The sequence below is a fragment of the Lynx rufus genome, unplaced genomic scaffold, assembly GCF_022079265.1.
Source record: "Lynx rufus isolate CCGP_SWC_20201006 ecotype Redwood Valley unplaced genomic scaffold, mLynRuf1.p SCAF_14, whole genome shotgun sequence".
NCBI lineage: Eukaryota > Metazoa > Chordata > Mammalia > Carnivora > Felidae > Lynx > Lynx rufus.
The window spans coordinates 15,541,063-15,563,666 of record NW_025814828.1 but is presented as its reverse complement, the minus strand read 5'-3'; the positions used below and the strand labels follow the sequence as shown (position 1 = coordinate 15,563,666).

General features: G+C 45.8%; 1 protein-coding gene across 3 annotated transcripts in view; it reads left to right on the top strand.

Moving 5' to 3' along the window:
• Positions 1-22,604, top strand: part of SH3KBP1 (SH3 domain containing kinase binding protein 1) — a 334,904-nt gene that overhangs the window by 257,193 nt on the left and 55,107 nt on the right. For all 3 annotated transcript variants that reach the window (XM_047075975.1, XM_047075977.1, XM_047075976.1), the window contains 2 exons: positions 9,991-10,098; positions 20,369-20,420. In XM_047075975.1, the coding sequence (XP_046931931.1) occupies positions 9,991-10,098; positions 20,369-20,420 (160 nt within the window). The remainder of the gene's footprint in view (positions 1-9,990; positions 10,099-20,368; positions 20,421-22,604) is intronic.

Below are 22,604 nucleotides of genomic sequence, written 5' to 3'. Positions count from 1 at the left end.
GGAAAGGTCCTCTCTTGCAAATATCTCCTTTTCACATGATGACTGTTTTTTTAAATAGATTTATGGGGGTAGAGGGTCTTTCACTCTGATATTAGAAAAAAGACTAAAGGCCTAAATATTTCCTGAAACTTGAGATTATATAACCTAAAAATAAAATAATGAAATCAGTAAGCTATTCCTGTGTATTTGTTGTGGGCAAGCTATACGGCCGTACCCCAGGACTCCGGGACTTGCGCAGTATGAATGGTGATCCTGGAGCTGGACTGTTAGGGAATTATCTGTTGGGTGCTGTTCTCTGAAGAGGCTCCAGATAGAAGCATCTTTTTCTAAACGGGAAACAGGCTGTGAGTAACCAGCCTGTGGGGCTTCTGCTCTGGCTTGTCTCCTATTAAAATCCCTTCGGGCTTTCCTCCTGCCTGCCTGCCTGCCTGCCTCTCATAAGGTCTGTGGAAGTTCTGTTCTCTTTCTGGGGACTGAGAGTTGATTTCAGCTTTTTGCGCAGTTCTTGCTGACATCCAGATTCAAGGGTTACTTCTGTAGCATTTCCTAACCCATGTGCTATGAGTGGGTTATAGGAGTATTGGGTAGTGATCCCCTCAGCTCTCCAGGTGGATGGAAAGGGCCTTAGGTAGCCGGGACCCCCTTCTGGGTTGTTGGCCTTTAACATTTGGCCTCCAGCAGTATGCCATCAAAATATTATCATTTTATATGCGTGCCATTATCTGGAAAAGGTTGGGTGGCACTGACCTACTGCCTATATTTCACTTTTGCATGTAATGATGTTTAACACCGACTCTACTTTTCCTTAGGGAATATTCCACCTTCCTGTTAGAGAAAGGTGTCTATGACTAGCAGAGGAGACTCCAGGGTAATTAAAAACTCTTGTATGTCTTTTCATTTCAGAAATTCTTTCTCTAGGACTTCTTTTGGGAATTAGACCTTGAAATAGCTCAGACTTTTAAAGATAGAGCTTAAAGTTCTATTAAATCTAGAATCAAATAAATTCTAATTAAAGAAACAGCCTTTTTAAGTGAGTATACAGCTTCTGGCTGTAGCCATGATGGAATCAAAGGTGTCAGCCTTACCCTCCTGCCATAGACAACGTTAAAATTGGACAAAATACATGAACCCACTGTTTTTAGGCATTGGGTAATACAAAGCATGGAGATGTAACCCTTGAGAGAAGTGTTCCGCATCAACCCCGGGGGCGCTTTCTAAATTGCAGTGTAGGGCACTGGCGCCCCAACAGAAAGCAGAGGACTCATCAGATAGAGGAAACAGAGATTATAATTCAGGGCTGCCCAGGTGACTGGACTTTTCAGGGCAGGCAATTGCAGAGGAGTGAGCTGTGCAAAGAAAGAGCTCCAGAAGGTTTTGCCAAATGCTAAAGTGTGCATCACTAGGGCAAGACCCCACCAGGCCCGGAAGAAAATCAGCACGGGGGAGTGGGTGGGCTGTGAGCTGAGTGAGCATCCCAGAAGTCACCAGTGATGAGACATGTTAGAATTCTGGCCAAGCAGGGTAGAAAAACTGTGCTGAACATACCTGGCATCTAATTGAGAACCCAGAAGAGGCAGCCACAGGAACAGCCCCTCCCTAACCCACCCTAACAAAGCCTAAAACCAAGCTTTGACGGATCAAGCTGATCTGCACGTAACTTGCACACCGTAACAAAAACTCAACACGGTTACAAGGAAGGCCTCAAAACCCAGTCTCAACGACGTAGTTTGCACGGTTGTTGAGAGCATACAGTCACAAATTACTGTACATAGGAAGAAGCAAGAAAATGTGAGGTACGATGTGGGTGGCTTACAGAAGACATGGGACATTTCTGAGTAGTTTTCAGGCGTCTACACATGCTTCGATTCATATTGGCATGGCCAAGTGGAGGCTTGGTTACTGCTCTTTGTGTGTTCCTCATTCGATTTTTTATTACCAGTTATATATTATGTGAAATGAAAGAATCAGAAGTTAGTATTGCAAAGCCTATAAGTTATTGCCCAATAAAAAGTCAGGATTTTTTAGAAGTTAGATGAACTCTTTGAGGTCATGAGTTCCCAGTGTCGCAAAACAGTGAATGACTCCCTAAGCCTTGACGATCCTAGGATGTTGGCTTTTGTAATGGGACATTTTCCTTTTTTTTTTCTTTAATTCTTTCATCAGTGTTTTATAGTTTTCATACTACAGGTCTTTTAACTCCTTGGTTATGTTTATTCCAAAGTATTATATTATTTTTGGTGTAACTGTGAGTGGGATTGCTTTTCTTAATTTCTCTTCGCTGGGGCGCCTGGGTGGCTCAGTCGGGTAGGTGTCCAATTCTTGATTTCGGCTCAGGTCATGATCTCACGGTTGGTGGGATCAAGCCCCGCATCAGGCTCCACACTGATGGCGCAGCGCCTGCTTGGGATCGTCTTTCTCCGTCTGTCTCTCTCTGCCCCTCTGCTGCTCATGCATGTACACGGATGCACATGTACACATACCCCTCCCCCATAAACATTTAAAAAATTCTCTTTCTGTTACTTCATTGTTAGTATAACGAAATGCAAAAGATTTCTGTGTATTAATTTTGTATCCTGTGACTTTACTGAATTCATTTATCACCTCTCATAGTTTTTTGGTGGAATCTTTAGGATTTTCTATATATAGTATCATGTCATCTGTAAATAGTGAAATTTTACAGCTTCCTTACCAATTTGGTTGCCTTTTTTTTCTTTTTGTTGTCTGGTTGCTGTGGCTAGAACTTCCAGTACTGTGTTGAATTATAGTGGTGAGAGTGGACATTCTTGTCTTGGTCCTGCCTTTAGGGGAAAGGCTTTCAGTTCCTCCCCCATTGAGGATGATGTTAACTGTGGGTTTTTCATGTAAGGTCTTTATTATGTTGAAGTATATTCCCTCTAGACCTACTCTCTAAAACTTGAGAGTTTTTATTATGAGTGGATGTTGTACTTTGTGAAATGCTTTTTCTGTGTCTGTTGAGAGGATTGTATGGTTTTTATCCTTTCTCTTGTTAATGTGATGTATCACATTGATTTGTGAATATCAAACCCCTGGGGCAACCCGGGAATAAGTCTCACTTGATTGTGGTGAAGGGTTTTTTTTTACTGTATTGTTGGATTTCGTTTGCTAATATTTTGTTAGGGACTTTTGCATGTGTATTCATCAGAGATATTGGACCTGTAGTTCTCTCTCTCTCTCCCTCTCTCTCTCTCTCTCTTTTTTGTAGTGTCTTTCTCTGGTTTTAGTGTGAGGGTAATGCTGGCCTCATAGAATGAATTTGAAAGGTTTCCTTCCTCCTCTGTTTTTGGGGATAGTTTGAGAAGAATAGGTATTAACTCTTCTCTGAGTGTTAGGTAGAATTCCCCTGTGGAGCCATCTGGTCCTGACTTTTGTTTTGGGAGAATTTTTTGATTACTGATTCCGTTCATTGTTGGTAATCAGTCTGTTGAGATTTTCTATTTCTTCCCGACTCGGTGTTGGAAGGTTTTATGTTTCTAGGAATTTGTCCATTTCCTCTAGGTTGTCCATAGAATTTTTCATAACATTCTCATGGTCCTTTGTATTCCTGTGGTGCCAGCTATTATTTCTCTTCCTTCATTTCTGGTTTTATTTATTTGAGTTGTCTCTCTTTTCTTCTTGATGAGTCTGGCTAAAAGTTTATCAGTTCCGTTTATCCTTTTGAAGAACCAGTTCCTGGTTTCATTGACCTGTTCTACTGGGGGTTTTTTTAGTCTGGAATGTGACATTTTCTTGAGTGAGTTTGTCTCTGAGGCTGTCTCCTTGGCTTCTCTCATTAGCTGTGGTCTGCCAGGCATTTCTTCTAACGTTGAGATAGCCTGTAGTTTTCCTTTTTCCCTCTTCCCTCATAAACCATGATGTTGATGAGCCTGCTTTAATAACTGACTTATGGGGATGTTGGAAATTGTGAGCAGAAATCCCAGTCATGCGGAATAATTGCATCTCTTGGGGAGGCGTTAACAAGCAGAGGCAAAGCTGAGTGCTCCTGGGCTCTGGCTTCTGTGGATCTGTCTCTCAATAGCCCCCCTGAAGCTCCACGTGGAAGACGTTCATTAGTAAATATTAAACAGCGCTTTCTGTACTGCTGGTGGGACGCTGGAAGTGTACAACACTCCCTTTCTCCCGGAGTGGTGTCTCAGTCATCAGAGGAGACCGTGAAAAACAGCCACACTGGATAACTTCTGGGAAACTGGGACTAGGGCATGTGGGCACAGCTGGCCACCAAGAGCAGTGGCTGAGCGTAGTGCTTTTCTTTTTCGCTTGGACCAGCTGGCGAACCCGTTTTCATCGTTTCATTTTTTGGTTCGATAGGTCCGTTTGTAAGCTACACGTTCCTGTCTGAAGTCAAACAGGGCACTTACGATGTCTGAGAAAATGTGGCTTACGTTCTGGAGGTATTTTGAAGTTATTTCCACAATTATAAACAAATAATAAATTCAGTAAAGATCAATAGGTAAGCCAGATCACAGAGGTGAAGCTTTCTTGAGTAGCTAATCTATACCTGCCTCTCCCTGATTCAACTCGACCTCACTTCTGGTGTTTGAAAATTGAGAGAAGTAGATCAGTAGTCTGAGGGAAGGTTGGGCCATCCGTCATTTCATCCATTCAGCCAGCCCTTATTCAGGATTGATATTTGCCAGGCAATGCTCTAGGTATTTGGTGGATACAAAGGTGTGAAGACAAGATCCTTATTTTCAAGGACCTGACCATTTTTGAGAATCTTACTATTCAAAGTGTGGTGCATGGACCAGCAGCATACGCATCATCCAGGGACCTGTTAGAAATGCTGAATCTCGGGGCGCCTGGGTGGCGCAGTCGGTTAAGCGTCCGACTTCAGCCAGGTCACGATCTCGCGGTCCGTGAGTTCGAGCCCCGCGTCGGGCTCTGGGCTGATGGCTCAGAGCCTGGAGCCTGTTTCCGATTCTGTGTCTCCCTCTCTCTTTGCCCCTCCCCCGTTCATGCTCTGTCTCTCTGTGTCCCAAAAAAAATAAATAAACGTTGAAAAAAAAAATTAAAAAAAAAAGAAATGCTGAATCTCGGACCCGCCCTAGACCTACTGAATCCAAGTTGGCATTTTCACAAGATGCCGAAGTGGATATTATGTGCATTAAAATTTGGCAAGCGTGAGTCCAAATCATTGATGGTCAGCCCGCATATTAAGGACCAAGGAACCTCTAAAAAGTGCTGATTTCCTGGTCTGACCCCCTAGAAGTTGGTGTGGGGTGTAGCCCCAGCCCTGGGAATTGTAATAACTCCCCAGGTGATTCTCAGTGTGCAGCCAGCTTTGAGAAACCGTGAACTATTAGGTTACTTTGCGTTGTTGACAAAAGGGAGCCCAGGATGAGGTTTTGGCTCGATCTTTTCACCAATTTACAATTCAACCAAAAGACAAGTTTGTCTTTTCTAAACATCTGTGGCGCGGAGACTAGAGGCAGACACACCAGAGCACGCTTGGTGACTCTGCCAAGTTGTACGTCAGGGTGTGGCCGGAAGCTTTCCTGGTGCACTGTCCCTCCAGGTCTTTGGGACCAGTCCATAGAATCACAGTAATGATGACCACCAAGGTCGTGTCGCTCTTCACACCCCATCCAAATTGTCCTGTGTATCAAGAAACCGAGACCCAGAGTTTTGATAACTCGTGGACCACTTAATTCTCAGACAGCCCACATTGCCTGTCTTCCCCCTCTCCCTGCGATACCTCAGACACCCTGAGATAGGGCAGAGCATAGAGGTGGGAGCACGGCACAACTGAGGCTCTGTTTATTCATTCCTTAAAAGGAAAAACGTGGTTTGTAATTTATAAGGAAAAATACCATATTTTACTCTGATAGCTGCCTGGTGATGAGGCATAGAGAAACCGTTTTTGAGGACTTGGTCATAGAAGAGTGAATGTTCTGTGTCAGAAATGTCATTCTTTCCATACCCTCAACTCTTGATCAAGTCCAGGTCTCCTTTCCTCTCCTTTCCTGTGCCACTGGAGCTTATTTCTAATGATCGTTGTTCTGGAAGCTTTCTTTCATCTATGTGCTGATTTTTTACTCTCTCCCGCTGCAAACTCCTGCCTCATTCAGAAGCTGCTCTGTTTTCCTCATCCTTATTGGAATCTTAAAATCTGCTAGGGTGATCATCATCTTGGGTTACATCTTTGGTCCCGGTATGATTATTAATAATGTCCCAGGTTTGAAAAGAAATGACATGGTCACCCTTACATCTTCCAGTATTTTGGCCATACTTCCTCTCTCCTCACTATCTCATTGTCCTGCTTTCACTCGCCTTCTGCCATCCTCCCTGATGATATTCTGGCCTCACAGATCACTGACCCGCTGTCCCTTCATCCTGCTCCTGCCTCTCACGGGTGCCATCTTGCCTCATGCCTCACATCGCTGGTAAGTCGATGTTGGCTGGGAGCCCTCTGGGAGCCAGGCACTGCCTTCACTCTAAGCACCAGTTCTTGAATATTCTCTTCCATGACCCCAGCTTCCCACTCTCCCTCTTCCCTTCCTTCATGTTTGGTGATCCTGCCTTTGACCTTTCTCATTACTTTGGTTCATGCCCTCATTCTCTTTTCAGGCTACCCGGTTTATCTAGGTCCCACTTGTTTTTAAACCTGGCTTAGCACTCCTGCCGGCGTTTCTGCGTCATATTGATTCACTGCGTCTGCCTCTCCCGCTAGCCTCTGAGCTTGGGAGTCCTGTAAGGACATTAGGATTTTCTGTTTACCCCTGAATGCCTCTGCTATCCTGCATGTTTTCAGTCCTTAGCAAATAAATTGAATTTGCTGTTCTCTTATACTTCCAGAAGCACAGCCCTCCTACGAATAACTGTCTCTTCATTTCCGCCATCAAAAGCCTAGTTCTTTTGCCTGGTTTGTTGAAGAAGATGTTTTTCCACTTCTCATTTTGCTGTCAGAATTGTTCCTGTTCCCATTAGATTAGCTTCTTTTGCTGGGGGGTAAGAAGCGCCCCGGTTCTCTACCGGTCTCTGCCCCCTCCAGGTACCTTGACCCTGGGCTGGTTTCTGTCCTGCAGCAGGTTCCCTCTTCCGCTTTCCTTTGTGTCCTAAGGCACACTGGCTATTTTCTTTTTGGAATGCACTTATCTCATCCATGAGCCCTGTATTTGTCTTTATACCAATCAGAACAGTAAGACAGATTGTGTTCTACCTTCATGCTTTCCCTCTTACCTTGAACTACACAATGATTAGTATTGTTAATGTTATCCTTCAAAAGCAGAGTATAGATGAGCCATCCAAGCCATTCATTCACCACTGATGGGAGATATAATAAATATGTCATATGCACTGCTTTCCCCCGTAGGCATGGATGAGTTCTAAAGTTATTCTGGATATGCTTCTACTTATTAAAATGTTCCTCATTGTTTTTCTTACATATGAAGGAAGAGGCTTCATCGCAATGATTCTTGGGCTACTGCTTGCATGAGACTAAGGCGAGGCATGGATTTGCACCAGTCAGAAAGTTGGAAAGAAGCTTTTAAAAGAAATGTAGCACTAAACAGTATTTAAGTGCCTTTTGTGGATGTAATTCTGTATCAGATGCTCTGAATTGAATGTGCAGGGAAGTTCAGTCATCACATAAGCAAACCCTTCACACGTGAAAAGATTTAAGATTGTTTTAAAAACTGTTAATGATTGTTCCTCTTTGGTACCAGACCTCTTGGTTGATACCTGTTATCCAAGAGGGCCTTGTGTAATATTGTGTGGGGGTCTTTCACATAAATCTCTAATCTCCCTGGAGTTAGGGATCATGTTCTTTGCAGGTTTAATGTTTGGTGCCTACAGAAAGAACTTAAATGTACTTTGCATTTAATAGATGTTTGTTGAATTGAATATCGTGAAGTGCAAATTAACACAGTTGTGAGTGTTAGAAAAAAGATAAAGCGTTCATCAATATCACTTTACTGAAGGTGAGTTTCAAGTTGGGTTTTGAAAAGAAGAGGGACTTGTCTGGAAAAAGAGGAGAGAAAGGTGCCAAGCATTTCCTCAAAAGCAGAGCCTTCTGGATTGAAAGATTTCATTCCTAAGGACTGAGAGTATAGGAATGTCACACCCTAGGCCTTCCCAAGATTTTCTGGGGTTGTTGATGATGATGTCTTCTCAGGTTTGGGAGAACGGCAGAAGCTGTCATACTCTGCCACCGCCATCCCTGTCCGTGAATCCTTTCTGTGGGGACTGATGCTAGATTGTTTAGGGAGTGATGTGACGTGAGTGGGGCCAGAATACTTACCTGGGCTTCTCTTTGTTATTTTTCAAGCAAGATAAGCATTCTCTCATGTTGTCTTTTGAACTCCGATTTGTCCTGGGTAAGTCTGAACTTGATGTTTCAAGTGTCTGTTTTTTGGCATTGGTCTGGACTAGAATTTACCATCTGTGATTAAGGGCCCATTTCTAAAACCCACATCCTCTTCTAAAGGGTTAGTTTATCTTTGTAAACAGTTACCACTATTGGAAGGAAGGGTGGTGCTCATTTACTTCTCACCTGACCTCTCTTACATACAGTCATCATGAGTTAAGGTAGATGGAGGCTACCTTGTCCTGACTGCAGGAGATCATAGAACTTAGGGTTAGAAAGAGTCTTCATTGATTCCATAAATATTTATTACATTGGACATTGTGCGGTGGGCTGGGGGCATAATGGTGACAAAGCCAGATGTGTTCTTCACCTTGCTAAGATGTATGATTGAGCAAGGCACCTGTGAGTCACATAAGCTGTGGCCCTCCGGGGGTCTGCACATCTGGGCCCTGGGCCCAGCTGCACATCTGCTGCTTGAGCCATCCTGGCCCACTGGTTTTGTAGAGGACCATGAGTGTCTCTCCATGGGCCCTGGGCATGATCTCCTCACTTTGCTGAACATCTCCTGCTTCAGGTGCAACTTTGAAAGTCCTATGTGTGACTAGCACTTTTTGGAAAGCCTTTGCTCGTTTTCGGCTCTAGCAGGAAGTTATCGATCACACTCTGAGAACTGGATTTTTACTCGAGGGCGTGTAATTAACAGCACTGTGTGTACATTGTCCATAAGCTGGGCCGGAAAAAGTGCCCAAGTGAGGAGGTTTGCAGTAGGCCAGGTGAGTCTTGGATTAGGGTGGTTCAAGTGGAATTAGAGCCGGGGGACAAATGTGAGATACGTTGTGAAACCAGAACAAACTTGCCTTCCAACCAATTGGATCTGAGGCAAAATGGAAGTGGTTTATGGCATGAGGTTAAGCGTCCAGGAGAACTATGAGGCCATTAGGCTCAGGACGGAAGCTTGGCACAGGCCGAGCTCTCACCGTCTGCCTGATACCTGGCACAAAATAGGCACTCAGTAAACATTTGATGAGTGAGTGAACAGAATAGGGATTACTTAAAGGGAAACAGGTTTGATCTGGAAGAATGAATAGATTTGTTCATTCATTTAGTAAGCAAACATGGTATTCTGTAAGGTGGGGGAAGGGCTTCTCATGATGACACCCGCGCCCCATCAACACCGAAAGGAGAAAGGTGAGGAAGAGCAGGGCGTTCACGAGCTTGCCAAAAGTGGGTTTTTCTCAGGCTTGGCTGACTCTCAACACAAAGCCCTTTTTTTGTTTCCGCAAGCTTTGTGACAGGCCAAAGAGAACCTTTGTGCATGTGATACTTTCTAAAGCATGTTTACTGTTAATGAAATAATTTTATTTCAGTAAAATTAAGACGAAGAAGGTACATATCCTCCCATCTTTAAAAAAAAAAAAAAAAAAAAGATCTTCTAGATTCAGGGCATCCGGCAGCCACACTGGGTTTCGAATCTGAGCAGCTCTAGCACACTTGTGCTTTCCTTCTCCCGTCTGACTTTGAGGTTGATGCTGACCTGGTCTCAGTAACCACGGTGGATGGGTTGACAGTGGCCTCCAGGAAAGGGCCTCCATCCCCTCTAACAGGGTGTCAGACCTCCCTGGAGGGTGCTTGTCCCGTTTCTCACTCTCTGCTCTCCTGTTTCCTAGGACTGCATCGACGTGGGCTGGTGGGAAGGAGAGCTCAACGGCAGACGAGGAGTGTTCCCCGATAACTTCGTGAAGTTACTTCCACCTGACTTTGAAAAGGAGGGGAATGTAAGTGTTCCTGGCTTGGATGTCAGCGCTCCGCACGCTGTCAGAGTGGTGGCTTCCCTGATGGGTCTCGGGGTGAGGGGTGAGGGGAGTTTAGTGGACCATTGAAGAGCACTGACATTTTAGTTCGATGGACCTGGTTTCTGAGCCTTCAGCTGTTCTGTACGCTGGGTGAGAGTGTGAATGAGTTCATTACCTTCCACAAGCATCAGTTTCCTCATATGACAGCTAATGACAGTGATCCTTATTCTCGTGTACAAAGCGCTTGGTGCAGTACCTAGAACATAGAAGCACCCACATGACAAGACCTCTTGGGTGCTCCATTTAAGTGGACCGCCTGCATCCTGTGTCGTATGTCCTTGGCGGTGGTGAAGTGCCCAGTATCGTGGAAGTGGCTGAAAAGCACATTGTGAGGCTGAGGACGCAGAGCAAAGCCAGTAATGTTCCTACACTGTGTGTGTATACGTATACACCCCTGACCTGTTCTCTCTTTGCGGGGGCCCATTTTCCACTGCTGTTGTTTAAATGAACCAGAGTCCATCTTTGCCTCGCTGCGGGTGTATTGTTTCTCCGATGAGATGTAACAAGAGATGTTGACAAGTTAGAAGCACTTTACATTATAAGGGGGCAGCACCTTGGTCTTTTCCATTCTGTCCTGCATCTCAGGGCTCTTGGCTCAGGCTTTCACTTGACTTCCGTCTGCCTTTCTGGACTGGTTTCTCTTTGTGCCCATTGGGGCTCTGCTACTGGACCATGAACCTGACTTGGACCCATGACCATTCCCAGGAAGCTGACGTTTATGAAGGATAGCTACATACTGGTGGATTGGTTGGTAAGAATACGAAACCGTGTCGATGGTGTGTGTACTGCTTAGATGAACACACGTGATTGTTCGAGAAGCTGCACGGTACTGGTACCCACCAAGGTTATGCCCCATAGATCTTTAGATTGGTTTTATTCCTAGGGCCACACCTTCTACGCTTTTGCGCAGGTCACTTTCTTGTATTATTTAGCTGAAGAATGCTCTGTTCCGCACATGTTGTGCTCTCTTGGAACTGAGTTTGGGGTTCAGAGAATCTGGATTCCAATTCCTAGTTGTTGGAAATAAGCTCAGGGAATTCCTAGGCTTATTCCCCACACCTGGTGTTTTCTGTATCCCTGACACTTAACTGCTGGTCCACGTGCCACACTTTATCAGCATTACCTGGAGCTTGTTAGAATGTTCAGACTCCGCTCTAGACCTGGCGCATCAGAACCTGCATTTGAACAAGGTCCTCAGGTGACCCGTTGATGCGTTACACGTGACACATTATAATTTGGGAAGTACTGTTTCAAAGTCATGACAACCCCACCTTCCAGTTCCCCACGGTATTTTAGGAGAGGAATAAATTCTCAGAACAGAGAAGAGCTCACCATTCAAGAAAAAAAAAATTCTAGCAAGCAAAATCACTTGAGCCATTTTTACTAGATGGTCGCAGTGATGGGTTATCAGTTGACAGAATCCATCCCTGAGAAAAACAGATGCTAACGTTTAGTAATGATTGGATCGTAAATGGTTTGAAACAACAGGACACAGGGTTGAGGTTTGACAGACATTTACAGAGTGTAATGGTTGTGACTCCAGGCTACAGCATCTGACAGACCTGGGCTTGAATCATGGCCCCGTCCATTACTTGTCCCGTTCCAGGTCATCTCACTGAATGTGTCCAACCCTCAGTATTTTCATCTGTAAAATTGTGAGAATAATCGTACTTACCTTGCTGAACTGTTGAAAAGATAGGAAAGCTTTAGCATAGCTACGTGGTGCTTGGTAAACGTCCCATATATGTTAACTGTTAGGGTCTTGGTGTAATTATCGCTCTGTTATCGCAAGTGTGGGAAGGCTCCAGTTCAAACTGTGCTGTAATGATGGAAGTCTGACTCTGGTTCATCTTGCTTCGGCTGTCAAATCAACGCAGTTATCTTGATGTCTTTATGAGCTTCCCTGGGAATCCAAATGCATCTGAGAACTTTGATGATAGCCTTTAAAAGGAAATCTAATGCTTTATAAAATATAGTCGTAGAGACAAGCGGGCACAGAGTGATATAATCTTCATGTGATTTCTCATCTTTTTTCAGGATCTGCTCCCTGGCTGTTATGTTTTGTTTATTCATTCATCCACCGTGTGTTTATTGGGTCCCTTCTTCCTGCCTTTGTGGGCTTAGGGTCTGGCAACGGATCTGATGTTCAGGGCCACAGAGACCTGCCAGACCTTTCCAAAAGGACACTGAGGGTGGGCCTCTTCCAAGGAGTGGAGGGGAGAGGGCTGTCCTGACTGCCTGTTTGACCCTTCTCACCCATCTTTACAAGCCTGGTAAAAGGTGTTCGTGTCCTGAAGCATTTGGATGCCACATCCTTCATGGTGACTCCTCTCCTGTGGCCAAGGAACCTTAGCAAGCATGCCGCCCTACTGGTTATTTACGACCTTCTTGGTTCTGATTGATGTAGTATGATTTTGAAGGCTAAGGTAAAATCTGGATAATTCTTTTAACGAATGGGCAAAGCCTGTGGTTGCCTGCATTGTGGCACCTTGCCTTACAGTTCCCGGTCCTATTTTAGTGAGGCAGCAAATACACCAGGTGAGAGAGATTCCATGGCATACTCTTCTAGAAGCTCTGCTCTGTTACATAAAGTATTAAGGGAAGACTTCTACCGAGAGAGTGAAGTTGTCGGTGAGGAGTAGACTCAGCTTGCTCGTTGAGGCATGCACGCTCTTTGCGGCCCCATGGGCATCTCGCCAACCTCAGACAAGCAGCCACCATCTCTTTGATCGGTCTTTTAACCTTGTCCCTAAGAAGCAGAAAATTCAGTTGGGGGGAGCAGTGGTCGTACCTGTCAGACAAAGTAATACATGCAGCTGAGAAGTGATTGTGTGATGTGGCATTTAGCTTTTAGAAAATGTAAAGTCTTACATCCTCTTTATCCCCTCCGGCCTATAAAACCAGCCAACCTGCTTTGCACTGGCCGTTACACCAGCCTTTATTGCCACACGCAGAGTACTGGTGAGCTGGTGACAGCGTGTCAGGAGCTGGGGGTGTTGTTTGCCGAGCCGAGCCGTGTGAAGATGATTGGAATCATTAACACACATGCGCTGTGTGAATGACAGAGTCTGAAACATTCTGCCACCGGTTTCAGCACATGTCATCTTGTCTTGCCAGTGGCTGGGGTTGCAACCATTCACCCAGAAAAGAGGACGGTCTGGGATGATTAGGGTAGACGGCAGCAAACCCCATCTCTTCGGCAGCCGACCTCCTGAATCAGTAGGCATCGCGGAAGCATTCTGACGAGGCTGGCCCGTTGCTGCGGTGGTGCGGACCCAGGTGGTTACCACAGAGCCTTCTGGAATTTCCTGGAGGGCTTTCTTTCAGAGAGAGCTCGGCACATTCTCTCTCACCGGGTGACAAACGCTTTGGGGCTTTCTCTCAAACTATTCCCTGTGGGGGGAGCACCCGCTGATCTCTTGGTGCATATTTTAGAGCAATTATGTAAGCTATTTATGAGAGAACCTAGATTCAATGGCTGTCTGTTTATTTTGAGACTTGACAGTAAAATTGAATATCAAAATGGAAAGATTAAATATGCTGAGAGCTCTATTGAAGCAATCAACGTACGTGCTCTGTCATCATCATTGAAGGAAAACGGGGAACTTGGGCTCTCAAGAACAGAGAACTTCTATTGTCATTAAAAAAATAGAATAGATATTCCGAAAGATGTTTCTGAAAGATTGCTTTTTAAGAAGAAGTCTCGGGCTGCAGCACTTCAACAGAAGCTGTTCAAATCACCCGAAGAAAATGTTACTGTGCTAGTATACGTTGCCGTGGAGGACTCTTCTGAGTATATACCGTGTCAAGAACCAGAGTGCTGCGAAGGTCCCCGGAGGCATTTCCATAGCGAATGTTCTGCAGCGGAGGGTCTGCCTCTCAGGACCGCAGAAACCTTCCGTCAAGGATTTCTAAAGATGCCTGTGGCTGTGATGCAGGCTCACCTTTGCCAACTCACAGAGACTTACCCAGTGAGCCGACTGCCAGCTTACTAATTGCAACAAGAACGGAAATGTCAGCCAGTCTGGAACGCATGGGCCCGCCTGCCCTGGGCATTTGCTTCCACTGGGCCTGGCTTTTTCGAAGCCAGATTGTACAGGAAACCACATGTACTTGGTGCTTTCTGGGAGAGCAAGGAAGGAAAGCAGGAGGAGCCAGTCGTCTGCAGGCATAGCTTGAGGCCCCCTCACGCGCCAGAGGGAAGGGGGTGCCCAGGCAGCTGTGTGCTGAATTCAGCTGAGCCCAGATGCTCTCTGCTAGTGCACTGCCCCTTTGGCCTCAGCAGCTTTCCATTCTTTTCTGTTCTCACAGCTGACCGGCCCCTTCTTGTTCATTGTCAGTCTGCAGACACATTGTGGTACAATCAAGTAGGTTTCCCACATTCCCAGTCACGGTTGAGTACCAACCTTAAGATTGTTCTAGATCACTCAGCAGCTGCGTAGGGTCCAAACTTTTAGACGAAAGGAGGACTCTTCCTTCGTTTCGACAATGACTAATCCACTCTAAGTGGATTTTGCCAGTGTAACTGTGACTACATTCTCTTTACCAAGTTCTTCGGAGGCCCCTGACTTTAGCCCCCATCATCTGACAACCCAGTTTATAAAACTGTCTCAGCCCAAATTTTCTTTGTTCCTAGTCATGTCCTTCAGCTTTTTGAGAACCACTATTTCTAGTTTCTAAAGATGTCCGATGATATTTCCCCCAAATAGTCTTCCAAAAAGAAACAAATATGTGCTTCTAATAAACAGCATTGTAAAAAAAAAAAAAATTCACCTACAGCCTTGTCTGTATGTGTAGTTTCCTGGGTAATTTCACTTGCAGAGATGAGGATTGTCAAGGCATAGTGTCACCCAAGTAGGACCTAATGATGGTGCCCTGAGCTTTGATCACGTGGGCTGGATGGCATGCCTTCTCCCTTCTCTGCTGGTACTTACCGCCCATACTCTCTCAGCTGAGAGCCTCATTCAGTGTATTCTTGCCTGAGATGATTCTCTGTCATCATTCCATCTGAAATGTCATCTCTTTGAGGCAGAGCCCATGTCTCAAGTTTCTCCTTCATGGGCCCGAAAGTGTGTGTCTTAGTTCAGTCTGCTATGACAGAATGCCATAGACTGGGTGGTTTATAAACAGAAACTTATTCCTCACAGTCTGGATGCTGGGAAGTCTAAGACCAAGGTGCCAGCAGATTTAGCATCTAGTGTAGGTCCACTTCTTATTTCGTAGATGGCTGTTCTTGTTGTGACCTCATATGGCAGAAAAGGTAAGGGCATTCACTGGGGTCTCTTCTACAAGGACACTAATTCCATTTATGAGGGCACCATGCTCATGACCCAATCAGCCCCCAAAGGCAACACCTCAAAACACCACTACCTTGGGGATTAGGTTTCACCATATGAATAGGGGGTCCATTCAGTGGATGAACATTCAGTCCATAGCAGCATGCTTGGTATATGGTTGGCTCTCAGGAATCATTTGTCCTTTGGTCATTTGGTGACCAGGTGTACCTTCCCTTCCTTCAGTCTCTCCCCTTCTACTTCCTGCTCTCTCCTGTACTAGTATGAGAAAGGAGGAGGGGCAGGGAGAAGCCAGGTCCCTTGTCCGATTCCTCTTTCCAGACATAGGGGAGCTCAGGTCTTTCTGTCTGGGTGTGAGGTCTGGCTATGGGCTTGAGGCATCACTTTTACAGTGGGTGGAGGGAGCAAAGGCGTGAGCCATGGGGGTAAACTATGCGAGCATCTTGGGGAGAAGCCAAATACCGAAGCCTGGGTGAATACCCAATAGGCTGGCAGTCCAGCTGGGCCCAGCCAAGAGATGCAGGCCAGGAGACGAGGGATGCAGGCCACCAGACCAGAGGTTAAGTAGAGGAAAGTCAAGAGAGACGCTGCCAAGAACAGGTTTTTGTGGTGGCTCCTGCAGAGCTCCTGTGCTAGGGACTCTTTAGGGTGCAGAGGGGCACTCCTCTGAGCACAGCCCCAGCTGCACTCTTCAATGGTGTTGCCAAATCTATCAGGGACGGGGGAGGAAAGGGCAGAGTGGAGGCCTTTGACCATTTTTAAACCCACGAGTAGTGCCCTGGTCAGGAACTGTCCATTTTTGTCCCCTCTCTAGCCTCACACAGACACTTCTAGAGAATTTAGCTGGATGCCTGGAAGAGCGCTTCCCAAGGCTCAAAATCAAGCTAAGATTTGCTTCCAGGATCTTACCATATTCATCTAACAAAGCCCCCCCTAAAGGGCACCCAGCCATCAAGAGTACGCTTCTCTGGTTATTTTCAACAAACCACATGTGTGGGGCCAGAGCTCTGAAGGCAAGAGGCCAAGTGGCAAATCAAAATTCCTGCCGGAGGGGTGGGGCCAGTTGAGCTGATGAGCCCTTCGCCTGGGACTGGCCAGGCTTGCCAAACAGAGGGCAGAGTCAGCTCTGAAATCCATCAGCAGGAAGTAAAACTTGCCTTCCTGCTGTCTTCACTCCAGAACATTCAGATCTATTTCCTTCCTGGCGATAATGGTAAGCGATCAGATCTAGTTAATGCATCCTTTGAAGGATGGTGTTTGCTTCCGTGTCCAAGCCAGTGACTCTACACGGGCAGACGCACACACAGGCACACGCAGGCCTGGACGCCCCGCATATGTGAAGACCGTGGAAAGCATTCTGCTCTCCTAGAAATCACAAAATGGTGGTTCAGTGATGAATTGCCTCAGTCTGGACATTGAGAGGTGTGAGTTCTTGGACCTTCTTTGGCCACCACCTGGCTGTTGACATGGCCCCTGTAGGCCTCAGTTTTGTCAGCTCTGGAGGGGACCCTGGGATCACTCACAGCGCTAACATCCTCTGTTTTTAGCATCCATCTGCAAATTGAGCAGGCTGAAGCCACCTGAATTTGGATCTGGAGTGTTCTATTTTCACTACGGAGGGAGGGATAAAGAGAAGAAATAGAACAAGTGCCTCTAAAAATTCATGACTCAAAATACTCGCCCGAGTTGAAAGGGTGTCTCTGAGCACACACGTGCGGCGCTAATTGGTGCTGGTGAGCGCGACGGAGAAAGCATCGGCCTCCTGCTTAACCTGGAGGCCCCTTCCGTCCTGTGTCCTTCACCCAGTCATGATCCGACATTTGGGGGAAAACCAACTGAGTGATGTGCTTACGTCTTTTTATCTGAGAATCAGGAGTGCCTGTGCTCAGGTTTTCACTGTCACATTTTGCTACAGCTTTTCCCCAGTCTGCCTTCTCAGTTCTCACTGCCCTGTCTTGTGTTGCATTTAAAGCGGAAATTCACTGTAGGCTCACGTGCAATCTTCTTTTAATCATTTGGGGGGCAGCCCAGAGCTACAAGGAACCCTGGCCCTGGTTTTGGTTTCGAATTACCTTAAAAGACCTCGTATTTGAAAATGTGGCATCATTTCTCATCTCAGAAGGCAGGAAGGCTAAGTTTGATGGAATCAGAGAGTGAAGTCAAGTCAAAAGGAAAAAAACCAGATAGCCTGTAGACCCACGCCGCTAATAAGCAAAGCTGGCCCCCGGCCAGCGCTGCTCAAGCCTGGGGGATACAAGACAGTCACAGACTGTTACGTCCTTTCCAAACTGCCCCCGCCTGCCTCCACTAGTGCCAGGGGCTCCTCACAAAACCTCACACCTCAGCCTCCTTCCTCTGCCACCGTCAAGCACACACTTACCATGACCACACTTGTCACACGCTGTCTGTTAGCCTGACACATCCCGTCCTCTCTCTCCGTGCCCCTCTGCTCTGCCCTGTCACGCTTCATGTGTCTGCTCCATGCCAAATCTGACACAACACTGAGGGATTTTTTTTTTTTTTTTGCACAGTAATCTTGGAAAACATGATCACTTGTGATTGGTTTTTTTTATTTGGGGCCCTGTGGTCTGAGGCAAGGTCGCTGGGGGAACAGCCTCGGCAAGAGGAGGCTCATGTGAACTTGGTTATAAAAATTTTCAAACGAGCAGGAAGTGAGCAAGACATCCACTGGGTAGGCATCTTTGGGGCTTGGCTGGAAAGAACTAGGCCACAGGGTGTTGGCCGTTCTGTGAATAAGAAATTACTCTGATCCTGAGGTAGAGGAAGGTTAGTTGGCAGAGTTTCAACAATAACTTCATTAGATAAACACACATCTGTCCCCAGTCTAATTTATACAAGCGCAGAGAAGGGAGGCAGAAAAAGGAAGAAATTGGGGTGGAGAGCTGGGCAGACGGGAAAGGGCCTTCTGTCGGCAGACGGCCTGGCCCGTATGCGGGGGGAGGTGGCCCTTAGAGCACCTTTCTTTCTCTTTTTTTATAAGGAAGTTTGTCTGTACTCATGTAGACAGTACCGAAAAATATTAAGAAGGAAACACGCACGCACCCACACACCCGTAATCCTACACTAGTCAGATATCACGCGATTAATTTATTCCTTTGCAGTCTTTTTCTCTTTCTGTCCATTTTGTAACATAGTTGATTTGCGCTCATACTATGGCTGCAGTTTGATACTTGTTTGTTTCCAACTTTCACATACTACAGTTCCTTTGCTTTTTTTTACACACCGTGTCCGGTATTTGGCCATGTGGTGCTTTGTCTAGTGGATGTGCTCTGGCAAGGCGGGTCCCTCACAGTGGTTAAGAGCACGCCTGTGGGTCAGACAGCATGGGGCTACTCCCCCAGCCCCCCACTTGTTTAAAAGCCTGGTGACTTTGGGAAGCGGCTTCATCTCTTTAAGCCTTAATTATTTCATCTGCAAAATGGGCATAGTAATACCACTACTTACAGAGTTGTCAAAAAGATTCAACAGGGCAGTGCTTACTGATGCCCTCTGTTTATGAAACCACCTCCTCTCAGGAGGGAGGTAATATTATTGTCATTTTACAGATGAGAAGGTTTAGCTAGGTGAGTTCACTTGCCCGGTGTCCACGGCTAAGAATTGAAAGAGCCAGGATTTGTAATCAGTCGGGCTCTGAAGCCCCACCCCTCAGCCACCATGCTACGCTACGTACTAGAAGTAACTTGGCTGAGTCACCCAGCTACTAAAGAGCAGAGGTGAAATGTCACGGAATCCGGAGCCTACATGCTATGATGCCTCCTGAAAAAGTTCCTTATTGGTCTCATATTCCCCAGGTTTTACTTGAAATCATTTTTTTTTTTCTGGTGCCCTAGTACAATAGCAGGCACTGATGGGCACCAGTAGGTAGGGGCCCGGGACTGATGGGGGCTTTTACTGGTCCCTGCAGTGATACCACAGTGGTATATTTTCAGAGTGCAGGAGAGAGTTTGTTGGAACTGTTTAAAAAATCATTGATATGTGATGCCTGGAGAGGGTCTGTAGAAGCATCAGCAGCAACATGGATCATATTCTCAAATCTTCCCTGTTTCCATCTTTTCTTAATGAAGTCGATGTTGAAATGGTTCTTTTCTCGCCTCTGGCTCCCCTCTCTAAGAATGGTGTCCAAGAATTGTGCCCTAGATGGATTCTTGGCCCCTGAATCATTTGCCAAGTCCAGCCTGACCATCTTTCTCCTATAGTCGATCCTGGGTGAGCGAGGAGATGCCCTGGAAGGGGTTCAGGGATGGATGCCACTGATTGCATTGCTGCCTCGTCACCTACAGAGTGACAGGTTGTGAGAGAAAAACAAATCGCAGCCAAAAAAAAAAAAAAAGCTCCATTCCAGTTTCCAGGGTACATCTGTTCTGTGGGGGGGCCTCTCAAAAGGCCTGCCAGCCTTGGGGTCAGAAGGCGCTGAAGGTTTAGAACCGTACCCAGCCCCTCGGCCTGCATTTGCTGAAGGTCCCACATCCGGAGCAGATCTGATTTCGAGCTGTCCCAGTGACTCCTCTGAATCACTTGGTTATTCAGCAGATTAAATCTTAATTGCAAATGCGGTTTCAGCGTAGGAGGACCATTGTGCTTGCTGGTTTCAGGCCATTTTTGCTGAGCCGTGCTTTTCCAGAAGGCTGTTACAAATTTAGAAAGGGGGAAATGGTATTTCATTTGTCCATCAGAGTTTTGTTTTGCAGACCGAATTTATTTTAGTGTTGGTTTAAAGGTGCCAAAACCTGACATCCCTGGAGAGAAAATGGCTCAATTTTTTGGAGAGCTTCTCTGGTCTGTCCAAACTGCATCTAGAAAACAATGTCTGAGGTCCTTATGTGACAGGCCAGGCTTGCCGACAATCTCATGTGTTATCATTTTGATTGATTTTTCAGAGACCCAAGAAGCCACCTCCTCCATCCGCTCCTGTCATCAAGCAAGGGGCAGGTAATGTACTTCCGTTCTGTCGACACGTGTGTCTGTCTGTGTGTATTTACAGCGCCCTTGGTAGAGCTCAAGATTCTTAGATTCAAATGCTACAGATTACCAAACTGGGAAGTTGCCAGTTGGTCTCAATGGGCAGATTTGAAATATGCTGCCGTTTTTCCTAAAAAAAGAAACATCTTTAAAAATGCATGCCCAGTACAGTGAAAAAATGCAGCCTCCCAAAGAGAATCACCAGGAAGACTTTATTTTGGTGTAAACCATTTTTTTTTATTTCTTTGTATTTCTAATCAACTGCTTTTTTTTAATGTTTTTTTTTTAAATTTGTTTTTGAAAGAGAGAGGTAGAGGGAGAGAGAGAGAGAGGGAGACAGAGAATCCCAAGCAGGCTCTGTGCTGTCAGCACAGAGCCCAATGCGGGGCTTGAACTCACAAACCCTGAGATCATGACCTGAGCCGAAATCGGGAGTCAGACACTTAACTGACTGAGCCACCCAGGCGTCCCTAATCAGCTGCTTTTGACGAAATAAAAACTTAATTGTCCTGCTTTGCCTGTGCCCTCCTGATCTCGAGGATCAGCTTAGGGAGGATTGCTTCCCACGGGTCGTAGCCTCACCATGCATGTCCCATGTGGTTAAGCATAATCAGTACTTACTTCACTCACCCAGCCTCAGGAAAAATGTTATTCTAGCAATAAATGCTTTTCCTCATAATTCTTCTTTAGTCTTGAAAAGAGTCCAATTCACTTTTTCTGTGTAATTCAGATACTAAGGTTGAATAATATAGGAAGACGTGATGTTGTTGGACATTTGATAACTCGTTGCACACAGGGTTCTCGTACATAAAAATGATCATTCATATTTCCCAACAGAACTCCTCTTTATAATTATTAAGAACTAATTATGGGGAGAAATCCCTCCATGAATAACTAGTTAAGTGGCATTTAAAAAAATTAACAACTAAAACAGAGGAAGAGTAAGGGTATTTTTAGTTCTGCACATTAATAACTGTGATATTTCTATAGCATTTAAAGTATGAATAAATTTCCAGATTGGTTTATTCACAGATTTATTAAGGAGTGATTTTTTTTCCAAGCTCTTTTGGTCTACCCAGTTGGTGGTGGCAGGGGGGATCAACTTGACCCCAAATTCCTTTCCCATTCCTTTAGCATAGTTGAGAATTACAGAGATTAAGCCCTGAAATGAGGTGTTAATTATATCTCCTGCTCCGCCCCCATCCTCGTTTGCATTGAGCAGTTTAATTTTGCCACCTAGTGGTTCACACCGGATCAATATTTTTTTTGTTGTTTTGAAATTAAAGCTGGCTGTTGATTTGCTTTTCTCTAAAGACCCTTTTCCTAGAGGCCTTGGTGATACAGTACAGACCAAGGAGATGAGCTGAGTGGCCCAAGGCTCAAGCAGCCTAGAATGTAACCAGGATTGGATTCTTCGTGGTAGTGGGATTGTCCGTTCCTCCTGTGTCTCTAGGAATGATAATAAACTTCTTCGTTCTCATTAGAGGCCTAGATTGTAGCATGATAGGCAAATTCTTTTCCTTTTAAAGCAGTTTTACCAAAGGTTATGCTGGATCTCTTTAGCTATTTTCCAAGTGTTCTTATGCACCTGAGGCCACAGGCACTGCTCAAGACCCCAGGCGCGGGAACAGCTGGAGTCTGCATGGCCACATGCGTGCACTTGGGGAAATGTAATATGTAGTATTTGAGGGATTCAGGCACAGATAGAAAGGACTGAGGGAGAATCGCGTATCTTCTCTGCACATCCCTCCACTTGAAAATGTGCTCTAGTTCTATTGCTGCATAGCGAACCGTCCCAAATCTGCTGGCAGAAGACGACCATCTTCTTATGTCCGAGGACTCTGGGGTCAGGAATTTGAACAGGACACGACCGGGACATCTCGTCTCTCTGCTCCTTGACGTTTGGGACCTCAGCTGGGAATGCTGGGCCAGCTGCGGCTGGAGGACCCGCTTTGGAGATGGCTGGTTCGCTCTCATGTGTGGCTCCCCTCGGCAGGAGTAGCTGGAGGGCTGGGCTCAGTGGGGGCTGTAGGCCAGAGTGCCCACACATGGCTTCTTCAGCAGGCCTCGGGGTTGTTGACTTCTCACATGGAGGTTCAGTAGTCCGGCGAATGAGCTACATGGTCTTTTGTAACACAGACTTGGAAATTACAT